The following is a 16,818-nucleotide window of genomic DNA, read 5'->3' on the forward strand; positions in this document are numbered from 1 at the left end:
AAGCTGAACTTGAGAGGAACATTATGAGCACTAAAAATGATTGGCCCATGGGGCAGTATAGCACAGGGGTGAAGAGAAAGACCTTAGAGTGTGGCTACTTGGATTCAACCCCTGGCCAAGCCATGTATTAGCTGTGTGACTCTGGATAAGTTACTTAACTTCTCTGTGACTCAATCACCTCACCTGTGCAAAGGAGACAATAAGTACACCTGCCTCATGGGATTATTGGGAGGAGCAAATGAATTAGTTTATGTAAAGTGTCTAAAATGTAGTAAGGCCTTTAGAAAGGCAAACTTACTTTGTTATGAAAGGAAGTTCAGGGACATCACATGGATTAACCAGCATGGATGTGGGCTAAGGGCACAACAAAAACCCCTTCCTGCCCTCAATGCAGGCATGAGCAATTTTCTCACAGGTAAAATTAGCTTGAAATGAAACTCAAGATGAGGAAGGGGTGAAGACACAGCAGGCAGGTTTAGCGGGGTGCCCAGAGTTCCTCGGTGGTGATGCTGGGTTCAGGGCCCTTGTGGACTGGTTTTCTGGAACACGGTGAACAGCTTCTGCTAGGTCCTGTATCTAGTTCCCTCGAACAGAGAGGTCTCTCCGAGGCTGCCCCACATCCCAGGGACAGGTGGGACTTGGGGAGAGCCAGGAATTGTGCTCCAATTTATCAGAGCTCAGAGACAGTCTGGTTAGTATTTGGTCATTATCGCCATCATTATTTTCCTGGTTAGTATTTACACTGGTAAACATTCTAAATGGATCGTGTTGGATTCATTTGACTCTCTTTTCTGCCCTATTGGATTACACACACTGTTCCTGGATGCACCAGGAAATTGCACCTGGGACAGGTCATTGAATTGGAGGTAATTGAATTAGATGGATGAGCAGCGTGGGCTCAGAAGAACAAGATGGTGAGAATGGGCCTCATATTCCAACCCAGGGTCATTTGCTCTATAGGTTAAATATTCTCTGGCACCTGGGAAGTGTTCACTGAATGCTAGTGGAATGAATTAGTGAGTACGTGCATGCATGCATGAATGACCCCTTTATAACTCTGTTGTTTGTTTTTCAAATCATGAGGGCAGGGACCTATATTCTTATTTTTTATTCTATTTCTCTTTGCCCTAGCAGAATCCTGGACTTGAAATAGGACCTCAGCAAATATATTGTACAATTAAACTGAGTGATACACAGAGGGAGTGACACCATTATCTATAATTCACCTGTAAGATACCCTGAGGATCCTGCTAATGTCCTGACTACTCTATGCCAGAGAAGACCAAACAGAAAATGAAAAGGCCTTAGCAATTGAACTTCACCTCTAACTGTACAGGTGACTTTAGCCAGTCACTTTATTCTCACCTTTGGTTTTATTATCCCCAAAAGGAAGGACTGGGACTAGATGATCCCATCCTAGAGGCCTGTCTTGGCCTTAAAACAGCCCTCAGGGTTAGAGCTGGGGCCTGCGTGGGACCCTTCCCCTGCCATGGATTAACTGTTTGATTGGCCAAGCCATGTGGTTCCTTCCAGCCCCTACGATCTGTCAGGGCTGCCTGGACACCCCTCAGGCTTGAGATTGCTGAGAGTGCATCTCGGGATCAAGGGCAGTGGAAGGGTGTGGGCTTTCATCAGGGAGTCCTGGGCTGAATCCCCGACAGTTAATTGCAGAACTTGGGCAAGTTATTAACCTTTCCAAACCTCAGCTTCATTACCTCTTAAATGGGGATGATAATTATACATACCTCACCGGTTGTGATAAGGATGGAAAGATACCCTGTTGATAAGACGCCAGCTCAATGACTGGTGTTAATGCTATAATTTCACTATTATGTCACACAAGCTATACAAACTACTTCACCTTCCTCAGCCTCTTCTGGATTGGGCTTCCCTTCCCCTCTATTTATCTGCTTCTCTGTCTGTAATAAATATTCTGCCTCACTTCCCAGAGACAGTACTCTGAACAAACAGTGTCATTAGTGATATTGCATTGCTCTTACCCATCATGCTCAGGTTTTCATCCAAAGTGCTGTTATTCTGCTGCAGAAGATAGTTTGGGGAGGTGGGCTAGGTGGGAGATGTGTCTCTCAAACATTCTCATTCTTAGGGAGTAATTTAGTATTTTTCCTAATAGTTGAATCCAGACAGACTTTCTGATTCAGCAGGCACAAGTAGACTTCTCTCTGAGCTATTAAACCTTGAGTCTGATTTCTCTGGGAATCCAGCTTATGGGGAACCAACAGAATGATCCTCACTTCTGAAATATTTCCCCTACCACAGATGCCTAGCTGAGGAACCCTGGGGACATTAGGTGCCTTGTGTTTTAGGCCAAGGGAGATCTTGGCCTAGTAGACCATGCTTTGAAGGATTTCCAAAGAGGTATAAGATTTGGTCCCTGTCCCCAAGAAGCAAAAATTTGGCTGGGGAGACAGAGAAAGGTATATTTAAAATACATTTTTAAAATACAAAACCAAACTCCTGGGGCACTTGGGTGGCCCAGTTGGTTAAACGTCTGACCTCAGCTCACATCACGATCTCAGTTTGTGAGTTTGAGCCCCACATCGGGCTATCTGCTGTCAGCACAGAGCCCGCCTCAGATCCTCTGCCCACCACTGCCCCCCTCCCCCCCGTCTCTGTCTCTCTCTCTCTCTCTCTCTCAAAAATAAATAAACAAAAATTTTTTTAATCAAGCTTCTATTTCTAGATTTAAAGATGGTAAATATTGAGCATCCAAGGACAGCATCATAGAGGAGATAGGAGCTGATTTGGACCTGAATTGGAATTAGCAAACGAGAGTGTCAAAGGGCTTCAGGGTCCCACGAATAATCTGGGTGTGGGCCTGGAAGCTGACAGACTGGGAATGCCATGGGAAGACAGAGGAGAGAAGAGCAAGGGGCTCTTCTGCTGGCTATGTTGGGGGACTGTGAAATCCAAGTGTGTGTATGTTGTAAGTAGGTGAACACAGAACTTGGGTTTGAATCTATAAGGGAGTAGGGTGGGGGCATGTGGGGTCCTGGAATGTGGGAGGGTGGGCAGAAAATGGCGAGGCAGGGGTGGAGTGGGGTTGGCTGAGGGTCAGAGAAAGGAAGCAAGTCCTGGAGGCCTGAGGAGGCAAGATGGGAGGGACGGGGACAGTCCCCCGGGGTAGAGGACCAGACCTATGGTGAAGGTAGTGTCTGTAAGGGTGGAGAGTCTTTTCTGCCATGGGTGAACTGTTTAATTGGCTAAGACATAGAGCCCTGATTTGGGGAGAGGATCAAGGTTTCATTGTAGAATATTGTGTGAGATCGTATTTAGGGTGAGCTTCAGTAGTGTGTGTATCAGTGCGCTGTGGCTGCTGTAACAAATCACCATAGACTTGCTGGCTTGAGACAGGTATTTCTTCTCTGGAAGCAAGAAGTCTGAAGTCAAGCTGACACAAGGCCATCCTCCTTCTGGAAACTTTTGGGGGAAATTGCCTCTTCCAGCTTCTGCCCGTTGGTGGCTTCCTTGGCTTGTGGCCACACCATTCTGACATCTGCTTCAGTCTTTCCATCAAGTTTTCTTGTGGGCGTGTGCGTCTCCTCTTGTATCTTTTAGAAGGATACTTGTCAGGAGATTTAGGGCCAACCTAGGTAATCTAGAACAGTCTTATCTCAAGACCCGTAACTTCATTGCATCTTCATAGCCTCTTTTTCCAAATAAGGTGACATTGCCAGGTTCCAGGGATTAGGGCACAGACATATCTGTTGGGGCCACCGTTCAATCCACTACAGCATGTGCTCTGAGGAGGGAGCATGAAGGAAGGAGACAGAGTACCCCCAAATGGAGAGGAAACCATGAGGTATGGGTGGGTCTCCTGGAGGACTGGCACCACGTGCTTCATGGATGGCCTGTCATGTGACAACACTTACACAATAAACTTGACCTGAGTGTGCACCGTGTGCCAAGCACAGAGCTCAGCACTTGTGCTGATGGGATAATTATAATAATCTATAATAATCCATATTATTTCCTTTCAGCTTCACAGCAAAGGTATGAGAGAGGCTGTTGGGCTCCTGCTCTGAGCCAGCCTCTCACCTTGACAGAGCTCTTGCTCTGCACTTGTCTGCACTCACTGACTTCATTTGTCCTCACCTCTCATGCTCTCTGGCTGTCATTCATCTTTAACACAAACAAATGTTCTGGTGGCGGGGTCTTGATGTGTGTGGGGTAGGTGGCCGGGCGACGGCTATGGCGGGGAACTGCTGTACTCTCATGCAGGAGAGCTCCTGAGAGACACCTGACAGCTAAAGCCCACGTTAAGTTGACAGCAGAAAAGGAGGTCGAGCTCATAGATTTCAGAGCCAGGCTGTGCTTCTTACCTGTCGTGTGACTTGGCCCAAGTCACTTCCGCTCTCTGTGCCTCGGTTCCTCGTCTGTAAAATGGGGACCACACTACCCGTTACTTCTTGGGGTTTTCAAAAATGATGATTAAATGCATGTCGATGTGGGTATGTAAATGTATATTAAGTGTGAAGTGCTGGGAGTGGTTCTTAGCACAGGGTAAGTAAGTGCTATGTTACTTAACCAAAACCACAGAAGAGTGCCAAAATGCATGTGTTAGGTTCCTGTGATGCCAGCATCTGTGGCTCCCTGGGGTCAGGCGCTATGTGATACAGGTTCCTCTGTGAGGACGAGGAGCCCTTGGGAACACTGACACAGGCAGTGCTGAGCCTTCAATGTTGGAACTGGGTCTCTCTCAAAGACTGGTCTGTCCTAGGTCCTAGCCAGGAGTGCTTGCTTGTAAGGATACCAAAGAGAAGGGACGGTCTCCTCGAAGGCAGCCTCACGTTCCAGATCTGAGAGCATTCCAGACAGGGACTCTAGGCCCATCTTACAGCTGGGTGCCATGGTGGGCACCAGAGTGCCGTAACAGGAGGGTGCAGTGACCTTGGCCCTTCTCGCAGCCCTGGGCTTGAATGGGATCTTCAGGTTGTTACCACAGAGCATGCTCACAGCCGGCTGTTTTTCTTCACAGGCCGATGCGGCTACCAGCTTTCTGAGAGCAGCAAGATCGGGTAACTTGGACAAAGCTTTGGATCACCTGCGGAATGGCGTAGACATTAACACCTGTAACCAGGTAAGTGGGATGGGGGCAAGCACATGGTCTCTGGAGAGAGGCTCTTGTCTGATGCCATTTTCTGACAGCTTTAATCTGCCTCTATTAACCTTTTCCCAGTGGCCATAAAATTCCCCAAGAGCTCTGCCTGCTGAAGGCCCTGACCTTGGTGTTCACATCCCAGACGCAGTCCAGGGCCCTGCAGAGAAGGACCTGATGCCTGAACAGTGTGGGCCGGGCCCAGCCTCCATCCCCTGCTGCCTCTTCCCTCAGAAGTTGCCTTGGTCCCTGCTGTGGTCTTAGAATATGTGGCCTTTGAAAAGGGGCAGGAGGAAGGGCCTTTGAAGGATGTTGTATCAGTGGTGACATTCAATCTCCTTTGTCCACTAGCGGCCTTTGTGGGTTCTCGCTGAGCTTAGAAGGAAATAGTGATGACGCCTCCCTTGCTCTGTCAGGTGTTGATAAAAGCGAGTCTGGCTCAGGCTGAGAGCCAACGTGGCTTGAATGGATTCTCTGGAGGTTCCCAGTGCTATGCAATGGGTTCGGTTTCAGGTCGGGGTAGTATGGAAACTTAATGTGTTCAGGACAGATTGGAGGGCCAAAAATCAGGCTTTGGGCCAAATATTTAGGAATTGACTGAACAGAGAAGAAAGTATGGTCTAGAAAGAGAACAGGGGTACAGCTCGGGTATGTGGATTGGATGACTTTGGTGTGGTTTGTCTGGTTTGGCCAGCCAATTAAGTTGTTGGGGTACATGTGCTAATTCAGTTTCTAATGTAGAATAAATATATCAGTTATATATATATATATATATATATATATATATATATATATATTACCATTTTAACCATTAAATTGTTTTTAATTGTGGTGAAATACACATAACATAGAATTGACCATCTTAACCATTTTTAAATGTACAGTTCAGTGGAACTGAGTGCGTTCACCTTGTGGTACAACCATGACCACCATCCATCCCCAGAACTCTCTTCATCTTGCAGAACAGAAACTCTGTATCTGTTAAACAGTAGCTTCCCATCCCTGCCTCCCCCAGACCCTCGCAGCCATGAATCTACCTTCTGTCTCTGTGAATTTGACTGCTCTAGGTCCCCCATGGAAGTGGCATCATGTGGTATTTGTCCTTTCATGACTGGCTCATTTGGTTAGCGTCTTCGAGGCTCATCGTGTTGCAGGGGGCTAGAGATGGCTTTTACAGGCCAGCAGGGCCAATTCTCAGGAGGCAGGTTAACTTTCCCAGGCCACGTGCCCCTCTCCCCCTGCCTTCTCAGCCGTTCTTCCCTGTCCCCTCCACCCTGCTTAAAATGCCATGTACCCCTTGCTCTTTCTCTCAGGGCAAGACCCCATTTGGATTCAGTTGGTTTTCTGTGGTATAAATTCATTAGCCACAAGATCGGAGGGTATGCAGCAGGTGGTGTGTGATGGGAAGCCAAAATAGGTGTGATATGGGGCGCCTGGGTGGCTCGATTGGATGAGTGGCCGACTTTGGTTCAGGTCATGACCTCACTGTTCATGAGTTCAAGCCCCGCATTGGGCTCTCTGCTGTCAGCACAGACCCCACTTCGGATCCTCTGTCCCCCACCCTTTCCCCGCTAGTTCTCTCTCTATCTCAAAATAAATAAGCAAACAAACAAAACAGTAGGTGTGATATGAAGCCCATGGCAGTGAACTTCAGAGGGGAGAGGAGCATGTGCCCTGGACTTGAGTCTGTGGATGGGGGAGGGGCAGCAAGCCCTCCCCCTCTTCTCCCATCCCTCCACCAGAGTGTACTGGCACACACTGAGGACATCGGCGGTGACTCTAACCAAACACACAGAGCCCAGGCTTGGCCTTTGGAAAACAGACTGAAACTGCGAACCCATTTCTTTCAAGGGAAGAGGATGTAGGTACAAAAGTGTGGGGGCAGGGAACACATCCTGGGATCAGAGTGGCTCAGGAGAGGGGGCCCCTGTTTCACCACCACACCCTGGAAACAGCTGTAGCTGTGTTGCCCCAGCCCCTCCCCTCCCCTCCCATGGCCGAGGGGATTGCTCTCTCTCCCCACCTGGAAAGTTCTGAGGCTTTCTCTGTTCTGGCTGCAGCAGCAGAAACACAGAGGAGGGTTTCTCCGCAGTGCAGTCCTGCCTGAGGAGCACCAAACCTTCAGAGACCTTCCAAGGGTTAAGATGCCAGCTCTCAGAGGAATCTAGCTAGCAGAAATGGGGACAACTGGATGCTCATCAGCCTTGAGCCAGGGCTCATTTTCGGTGTGAAATTGGAAGATGTTGATGACACCCAGGAAATGGCTTTGTCCTGATTGGTCTCCTGCTGGTGAGGCCCTGGGCGTAACTGGCCTGTGCCCCTGCCGTCTCTTCTCAGAGTGCCTCCTGGGTTCATCTTGGGCTCGGAGAGCAGCCGGCCCTGAGGCATTGCACTTTACGGACACTATTTCAGATGGGCTCAGTGCCAGTGACAGGTAGCGCTTAGCCCCGTGAGGACTGAAGAGAAGGTCTAGTTTCAGACTGGTGTCTGCAGTCCTGGCTGTGCCCAGCCTCCCTGTTTCAAAGAGGAACCAGCTGCAGGCATGGAAGTGAATGTCAGAGAGGAGAAAAGGGGAGGATTCGTGGTCCTGCAAAGCCCCTCTTGGCTGGCCTGTCCCCAGGGCTCCTTTCCTCACTGCCCACATCCTGGACCCAGTAGGTCTTTGTCTCCTGCTGTGTGGCTGCCACAGAGGCAGGAGGTGCAGACAGTGGTCTCTGGGAAGTGCCTGTGCTGCCAGCCTCGTTCTGGCTTTAGCAGGCAGTTCGGCCTGTGCTCCTGAGTAAAGGACAGGGAGTGGGGGAAGGATAATAGTGGCCGAACTGCCACCCTCATTAAACACATTAGTACAGCTATGGGGACAGTGCTATTGCTTTATATTGTGCACAGGGACAGCGTCGTGATGGGACTAGAGCATTCTTCTCCTCGAAACATGCATTCATTGTTTTGAGATGATAAAACAGGCTCTTGTCCTGGGGTCATGGCTTGAGGATATGCTTTTGCTTGAATCTTTTGAGCCGGTGGACTGTGATAGCAGTAATTCATCCAATGCTAATTCTTATATAAGTAACACACTTTCAAACAGTATGTTTTGTGGAAAGAAGTGCTGCTCGCCATAATAGGAAGTAATTACGCTAAGTAGTGTAAAAAGAGGAACTGGCTTATGTAAGAGACATCTGAGTATTCAGGGCAGTTTCCTTAATGCATGGATTACATCTCCTAATTTGTATCATCATCATCATTATATTTCTAGAAAAGAACAAATTCACACGTAAGGGCACTCATGTGTGCACACACACATCAGTATCTTGAGATGAAGGCCTGATTCTTTCACTTATCCAAGCATTTAGACCCACGTGGCCAGTGTCTTCCTGTACCTCTCTACATGTGTACAGGAGTGCCAGGTTTTAGAGATTTAATAGTACAAAAAAAAAAAAGCCCTAGTCCTCATTTTCTCTGAATTGTAGTCTACTGGTAGTGAGAGCTATTAATCAATCACATAAATAGACAGGTGTGTTCAGAACTGTGGAGGAATAGGATTTTTTTGAGAATATATGAGACTAGACCTAAAGTTGGAAGTCAGAGAAGACTACCATGAGGAAGAAAAAGTTGAGCTAAGGGATGAGTAGAAGTTAATGATGTGAAGGATCGTAGTGCTCCTCTGTAGAGAACAGCCTGTGCAAAGTCCCTGAGGCAGGAAAAAACGTGGAAAGTTTAAGGAAGGCCAGAGTGGCTGCAGCGCAGAGGCAGGAGGGTCCAGATGAGGCTGGAGAGGTGACATTGGGATTGTGGTGGACCTTATAGGCAGGGGCAATAATCATAATAGCCAACAACTGGGACAGCGGGTCCCAGGGCCAGAGCAGTGTGTGTGTGTGTGTGTGTGTGTGTGTGTGTGTGTGTGTGTTAGCCTGCTGTGCCATGCTATAGTTGCTGATTGAGGAGAAGAATCTGGGGGAAGGGACAGAGTGGCCAGAGCAGCAGTGGTGGGAGGTACTTAAGAGCTTGAGACAATGACTAGTGGAGGTATTTCAGCTAGTTGAGAGGAATGGAGGTATTTCAGCTTTTTAACAACCTGGACAGCTGTTTCTGCACGTCCCGGGAGAACGTCCACCCTACTTACAGAAGCCGTGTTAAGGATTCTGATATTTATCCCAAGAGCAGAGGGAAGCGAGCCACAGATTCAAGCACAGGGGTGACGTGATCAGAGGTGTGCTTTGAAGGATCACACTGGCTACTGGACAGAAGACAGATGGAAGGGCCCAGGGATGGAGTGGGGAGGCCGGTCATGAGACTGTCACACCCTTCTGGGAGAGAAATGTGAGTAGTTGCGATAAGGGTCAGGGCTGCGGAGACGGAACAAAGTGAGCAGGCCTGGGCAGTGAATGGTGTGGTCGAAAGCAGGGAAGGAGACTTGGAGAATGACCCTCAGATGTCTGCCTTGTGCAGGGGCTGAAGGGCGGCCCTGCTCACGGAGACCAGGAACACTGGGGTGGCCTCAGTGCATGGAAATAGGGCAGGACACAAGGTCAGGGCTGTGCAGAGATCCTGCTGAGGAGTCTTTAAGGAATCTGAGTGAAGATATATAGTAAGCAATTGGATATTTAAGCCTGGAGCTCAGATAAGAGATCCAACCCAAAGATAGATATTTGGAAGTCATTCAGCCTTCGAGGAAGTCAAATTCTGGCGTTGGCTGATGTAAACAGGGACAGGGAGACATGTTGAATATAATCCCACCAGAGTCTTTGTGGGGGTTATTCCATGTGTGTTTGTTAAACACCTACTTTGTTCCAGGTGCTATTCTAGGCACTTGAACACGATAGACAAACTAGACAAAGTCTGTGCTCTTGTGACATTTATATGCTGGTTAAAAAGAGTCACTAAGCAAGAAAATGAACAAATGTAGAATGTCTGCTAATGAGAGGTACCATGGAGGAGAAAAGTAAAGGTGCCTGTTTTAGATGGGGTCGTTAAGGAAGGCCTCGCTGAGGAGATGATTTTTGAGAAATTTAAAAGAAGGAGGAGAGAGTCACGTGGTTTCTGGGAAGAGTAGTCCTGGAAGAGGGGCAAAGAGGTACAAAGGCCCTGGGGGCAAGAGTAAGCTTGGTGTCTGGGGAACAGCAAAGACTGAATCTTGAAGGGCTTGAGGCCATCTTGAGGACTTGGATTTTCCTCCAAGGATGATGGGAAGCCATTGGAAGCTATTACATGAGAGACCCTCAATCCGATTTAGGTTTTTAAATGATCACCGTGGCTCCTGGGTGGAGAATAGACTTGAGGCACAGAGACCAAAGCAGGGAGGCTGGCCGGGAGTCCCATGCAATGGACCAGATGGATCCACATGGTGGCTTGGAATAAGGGGAAGACAGGGGAGGTGTTGAAGCCAGAGGACTTGCCTCCCTAGCCTTGTGGAGTGTGGTTGCCCTGGTTTGTGGTCTCAGCGCATCAACACAGGGGCCTGTAAGAGCCAAGGCCCACCTACTCAGCCTAGGATCACGTGCCAATGTCAGTTTCATATGTCCAATTTCCAGAATTATTACTTACAGCAAGTCAAAACATTTTATTATAGAGGCCATAGCAATTACAAAACATCTTTTCTGGAATGAACTAATTGACTTTACATATTTACCAGTTAGCCAAATAAAAGAAAACAAGAGGAGAGCGAGTCAGAGTCTGTGTTCTCCTGAATTCCTAGAATTGTTGGGTGAACATAGATGTACCACTGGGAACCACAAGCTGTAATTCCATAGGCAAAAAGCCTCACTGTTTGAGTTTTCTCTTCTGTTCTTATAACTCTAACAAACACTGGCTCCGTTGGCCTTCCTGATAGGAGAGAAAGTTACATGAGACCACAGGAGAAAGTTTCACACCCAAAAGAGAAGCCTTCTTGTCCACAGCACTGGCATAAGACAGCAAAGAGAGGTTTCCGGAAGCATTAGAGACAGCCTCTGTCCCCTTGACCTGTTTTATTTATCCCTGCGGTACTTAGTAACACCAGACTTACTATGCATCTACATGTCTCTTCATTTTTCCCTGTTTTCTCCACTAAAATGTAGGTACTCAAGGGGAGAGGACTTTGATTTACATGGTGCTCCTTATCAAGATTCTGCCTGGAGTATAGTATGTGCTCTATAAATTCAGCCAGTAGATGTTAAATCTGCTGTATCCAGCAATGATTCAACCTATATATTTGACACTTAGCCCATCTGACTGCTGTCACTTTTAAGAGCATTGTGAAATAGTCATTCTTAGGGATAATGACTCCCTTGCACGATGATGGTTCAGATGCCGGCACCAGCCTCAACAGTTAAGTATGTGGCGATATTTGCTGAAGGATCAGAAGCAAGACCGTCTGAATGATCACAAAAACATAAACAAGTTCTAGTTCCCAAACACAGCCAACAAAAGCATGTGAAATCATGCTAGTTCCATTGGTGTTCTCTGAATTTCCACATGTACCTTCCACATGTACAAGGCGATGTCCCATCGCTGCCAGGTACTGGTTTATCATGAAGGTAAAGGGTTTTAGGCGTTTCAAATAAATGGAGCACCTATACCAATAGTTTCTGCTACAGAGTGATCGTTTCTACAGTAGCCACATGCCAAGTCTTTTGATCAGGATTTGTTGGACTCTGGTGATCGTGATGATTACTACCTTTCTAAATTAAAGGGCCTTAGAGCTAGAAGGAGGTCATGGCATTCAGCTCTCATTTTGTAACTCAGAAAGCTGGGGTCCAGAGGTTACCTGGAACATCTTCTGGGCTTTATGAGTTTCAATTCGGTGAGTTGGTGGTAAGAAGACAACCTGAAGTTTCTCTGCAACTTCATTGATTCCACAAACATGTATTGAGCACTTACAATGAGCCAAGTTCCTTGCTGGAGGCTAAATTCATTCATCCCCTTCTGTCGAAGAACTCAGAGGCAGGTAAAGAAGTCCAGCTTGTAAATAGAAGGTTATGAATTCAGGGTCCTAGGTGCCAGCCAGAACAAGCACAGGATGTTTTCATTGTTATTCATGCACTGAGCAAACCTTTATTGAGCTTCTCTAACATGCCAGGTGCTGGCTTCTCAAAGGTGAGTGAGTCCCTGTGACTGCTGTCATTGTTGCCTCTGGTCTGGGGCAGAGACTAAAGTGCCAATGAGTTGGGGTGCCTGGGTGGCTCAGTCGGTTGTGTCCAACTCTTGATTTCGTCTCAGGCCATGATCTCACAGGTTTGTGAGATCAAGCCCCGAGTCAGGCTGTGCACTGACTGTGCAGAGCCTGCTTGGGACTCCCTCTCCCTCTCTCTCTGCCCCTTCCCCACTTGTACTTTCTCACTTTTTCTCAAAATAAATAAATAAACTTAAGACCAATGAGTGAAAGAAAGGCTTCGAAGAGAGAGTAGGAGTTTGCCAGGTAGAGAAGTGGAACGGGCAGTTGCAGTGTGAAGGAACAGCCAGGCAGCGGCAGGAGCGGTGGGGGGCACAGGGCAGCAGGGAGATCGGTGATGTTGGGGTAAATGAAATGAAAGAAGGTGAGGGTGGTGGTCGATCAGGCCAAGGGGGTTATGTCTAGATCAGTGTAGATACAGAGTCTGTTACTTTTCTCTGTCATCTTTTTCTTGCATTCAACTCCACAGTCCCCCAATGCTACAAGTAATCACCCCCAGTTCACACAGAGAGCCTTCCCATATGATGGTATGGGAATATCCAGCCTCTTAAAACTTGCCGCCAGGTTGCGGCTCTGGAATAGCAATGAAGAAAGGAAGAGAATATATGATCACAGCCCCCACATGGAGAAGTGGTGTTCCGCAGTGTGTGGTTGAGCAAGAGAAGCAACCTGATTCCCCTATTCCTTCTAGAAAAGGCATTCGTGAAAGACAGGACTTGAAAACCCCACTCTCTGAGTTAATTTAAACAGCTAAATTCCCTTTGCATCTCAGCAGAAAGAAGCTATTTGATGTGCATCTGGGTAATTCTAATGACTAATTTGTAGTTTTAAAGTCAGTTGATTATCTGTCATGAGTCAGAGTGACCTACAGTGTTTAATAATCCCGGATCCCAGCTCTGCTGTGTCTTTGCTTTCCCTAGCCCTTTCCAACCCAGGACCTCACTTCTCCCTTGTGGGGTGGGCAGAGAGACAAAGAGGTGGAGAGTCTTCCTGGACTAGGGCCAGGGTCTCCCAGCTCCCAGCCCCGGTATCTGCCCTTGCGCTTCCCATGTGGAGCTGAGCCGTTCAGCAGGGCTGGTTACTCCTCTGGGGAGACCTTCCCTGTGCTGGTTTCATTTTTAGTTTCCCTTTAGTTAAGGAAGAGTTAACCGACCAGTGACATTAACAGGTATATCTCTGGGATCCTAGAGACTAGGAAAAAGGTGAATGGCATCATTAAGAATGATCTAGAACGTATTTTAAGGAAAGTACACCCCCAAGCTCCACTTTAGGCTTTGATTGCCATAGATTTATGACGTGAAAAACAGTCGCGATATTCTTAGTCTTGAGAAACTGAGAGAAAAATGACAGCTCTGTGTGTGTGTCAGGTTGCATGAAGGGGCGTTCGATTCCACAAACCCTACAGAGCACACGCAATGGCCAAGGCCCCATGCTGGGACCTGTGATCCAAAGGCAGGGAAACATCAGACCTCAGAATGTCCCACTTTGAGAGACACAGACACAAGAGCAGATAAAGGCAATTCCATGGGATGAGGGCTTTGATAGATTATTGTCCAGTGCCTTAGGAACATGGCTTATTGAACAATTCACTTCTGAAGGGTTGGAAACAGGGCATGGTGTGGCAAAGAGAAAGGGACAGGGTAAGTCACAGAGAAAAATGACATTTGATCTGGGCCTCGAAGGAGGATTTGCCTCTCTGGTTATTACAGGAAATGCTAAATACAATCCCAGTTCTTTCTCATTGGAATAGACTATGCATGTGAATTTGCCTGGGATTATTTTCCTTTGATTATGAGCTTTTTACTATAAATGTTTATGTTGTTTTTGACAACTCGTATCCCTGATTTTCGTCGTGGTGTGATTTTTAATTTAGCAATACAATGAGTTCAGGGTAGCTGTTTCAAAATTTATGCTATACAGAAATATGTGAAGCCTTCTGTGAGGCTCCCCCCCTATTTCCCCACCTCCCCCCCAATCACTGTGAACAATTAGGTGTGAATCCTGTCATTCCTTTCTCTGTGCATCTCCCTACATGCATATCTTAACTGTTTTCTGAGAGCTGTTACATTGTTTTACTGCAGAATTGCCAGTTAAGAGGAAGCCAGGGCATCAGAGCAATTCTACCATTTTGAAAATATGTAGACTGAGGCCTGAGAAGTGAGGTGACACATCAGGAGGACAGTTTAGGGCTTCAACTCCTTCTTCAGTGCTCTGTCCTCTGGCCTTCCCACCTGTCCTGCCCCCCGCCCCGCCCACTGCCCTTTTTTGGAAGGTCTGGCTCTTTTTAACTTTTTAAAGGAATGCCAAGGTCTCTGGCATAGAAATTCTTTCTAGTCCACAGTAGATATTCTTAGCTACTGAGCTGAATTGCAGAGTCCCTTTCTCTCATTAACTTGAGCTCACACTTCCTCCTCCAGGCTCCCAGAGGGCCTTCAGCCCCTGCAGCGGATCTGCTGCGGAGCCACAGGGCTGCTCAGTGCGGGGGCTGTTTGCCTTGTGTCCCGGGAGTAGAGAGAAGGTGATCCGGGTTGACTCATCTCCTTGCAAGGCTCTGAGTAGTGTGGGTTTCTTTCTTTTCTTTTTCTTTCCATTTTTTTTAAGATAATGAAAACCATTCAAGTGTTTTCCCTCCTCATGAATACCTATTTCACTGGATCACAGCTACCTGGGAGGAGAGCTAAATCTAGGCTGTAATGAAGCAGAGGAGGGGAAAGTGCTCAGAGCCAGTCTTGTTCCTTTCCATCCATGCCACCTCTTTCTGAGTGTGCACCAGCCCTCAGTTTCTACTCCTAGTCTATCTTCCCTGTCCCGGGACAAGGACAGGTTGACAAAGGACAAAGGACATGGCAGTTGCTTCAGCCCTCTTTGGCTTCTGATTGATTACATTCCAGGATCCTATATTTTTAGCAGACCTTTCCCACCAAGCAGTCTCTTGGGAACCATTCGATATCTGGGTTAGACAGAGGCATCAGGTGGGGTGGCCCTGCTGGAAGTGATGCCTGCCCTCCGGAAGAGGCTTCCCCATCAGCTGGTTCCCATGTGGGGTTGCCATGGTTTGGCAGCACTCTGGGACTTCCATCTTGGAGTAATCTCAGACCTCCAGTAAAACTTGCACCTCTTGGGTTCTTTAGAAACAGGAGGGTGTGTGCGCTCAGCTTCTAATGCGTCCACCACCCTCTCCCACCATGGCCAGAGCCCAGAGTTCCCACTGCGCTGGTCCCTCCTCCCACAGCTTTTTTTTCTACCACTACTCCCTCCTACCTCCTGCTTTTCTTTCTGAAATTTTAAATACTTTTGAACCTGTAAAAAAAAGTTACAAGAACAATACAAAGAACTCTCACATCTCTCTCACCTAGACTCTCTATTACCATTTTACTGCATTTGTTCTTCTTGTCTGTGTCTATCTATAGTATCTACTATATATGACATAATTCCCCATCATCCTAAACATTCCAGTGTGTGCCACCCAATAGTAAGGACACTTTCCCACATAACCACCCTCCAGGCCTTCAAATCAGGAAATCAGCATGGATGCCACACAACCATCTACAGACTCCATTAAAATTTTGCTGACTGCCCTGATAAGGAGAAATTGTTTTCCCTTTCCCTCACTCTTTTTCTCGTCCTCCTCCCCGCTGCCTTCCTTCCTGACTTTCCCCCAGTCTTCTTCTTTCTCTCCTTCCCTTCCCGCCTGCCCCCAGTCTTCCCCTTCTCTTTCTCTGTTCTAAGAGTCTTTCCAGACTGTATTTAGATGTCATTTCTCACCAGCCTCCTTCAGTCTGGAATGCTTCTCAAGTCCTTGCCTGTCTTGCATGTTTTCGACAGTTTCCATTCTGTAGTTTGAACCTGTGTCTGCTGGTGTTTCCTTATGGCCAGACCAGGGTGACGCATTGTTGGCAGGAGTACCATAGAAATCATCCTCCCTTTCCATCCCTGGTGATGTTAACCTTAGTCATCTCTTGGTGTCATTGATTTTTCTGTTTGCAGTTGATCAGTATTTTGTGTGTATGTGTGGGGTGGGGGGAGGGATATTCTGATATAATGCCAATATCCTGTTCTTCATCAAACTTCCAGCCACCAACCTTGGCATACATTGATACCTTCTACTTGTATCAGCTACCACTATGATGGTTCCAGAGAGTGCTTCTCCATCTCTATCATTTCTTCTACATTGATTAGCTGGTATTCTACTAAAGGTTAAGCTTTTCCTCCTCCCCTACTCCCTCACTGATTCTTTCCATTCTTTGTTTATACCTGTTCATACTCATGGGCTCCTATTTTATTTGAAGGGTTATATGCCGATACTCTCATGGTTTACTTTGATGTTCAAATCTAAATGAGGCCAGTAGGAGTGCTTTCAATAGGCTGGCTTCTTTGTTCTTTAACATGTCCTCATCATGTCCTTCCTTTCTGGCACCTGTTTGTCCCAGGGTGATTTTGTACATCCCCTGCCCCAACCTTGGATCAGCCATTTTTCCAAGGTTCCTTTTAGTGGAGGATGGTATTTAGACACCAAAATCTGGTCACTTGATGCACTCATTGCTACTGGTTTCAT

General features: G+C 47.3%; 1 protein-coding gene across 18 annotated transcripts in view; it reads left to right on the forward strand.

Annotated features, from left to right (window-relative positions):
* Positions 1-16,818, forward strand: part of ANK1 (ankyrin 1) — a 219,784-nt gene that overhangs the window by 114,023 nt on the left and 88,943 nt on the right. For all 18 annotated transcript variants that reach the window (XM_043563175.1, XM_043563216.1, XM_043563226.1 and 15 more), the window contains exon 2: positions 5,000-5,101. In XM_043563175.1, the coding sequence (XP_043419110.1) occupies positions 5,000-5,101 (102 nt within the window). The remainder of the gene's footprint in view (positions 1-4,999; positions 5,102-16,818) is intronic.

Source organism: Prionailurus bengalensis, chromosome B1 (genome assembly GCF_016509475.1).
Source record: "Prionailurus bengalensis isolate Pbe53 chromosome B1, Fcat_Pben_1.1_paternal_pri, whole genome shotgun sequence".
In the NCBI taxonomy this organism is placed as follows: domain Eukaryota; kingdom Metazoa; phylum Chordata; class Mammalia; order Carnivora; family Felidae; genus Prionailurus; species Prionailurus bengalensis.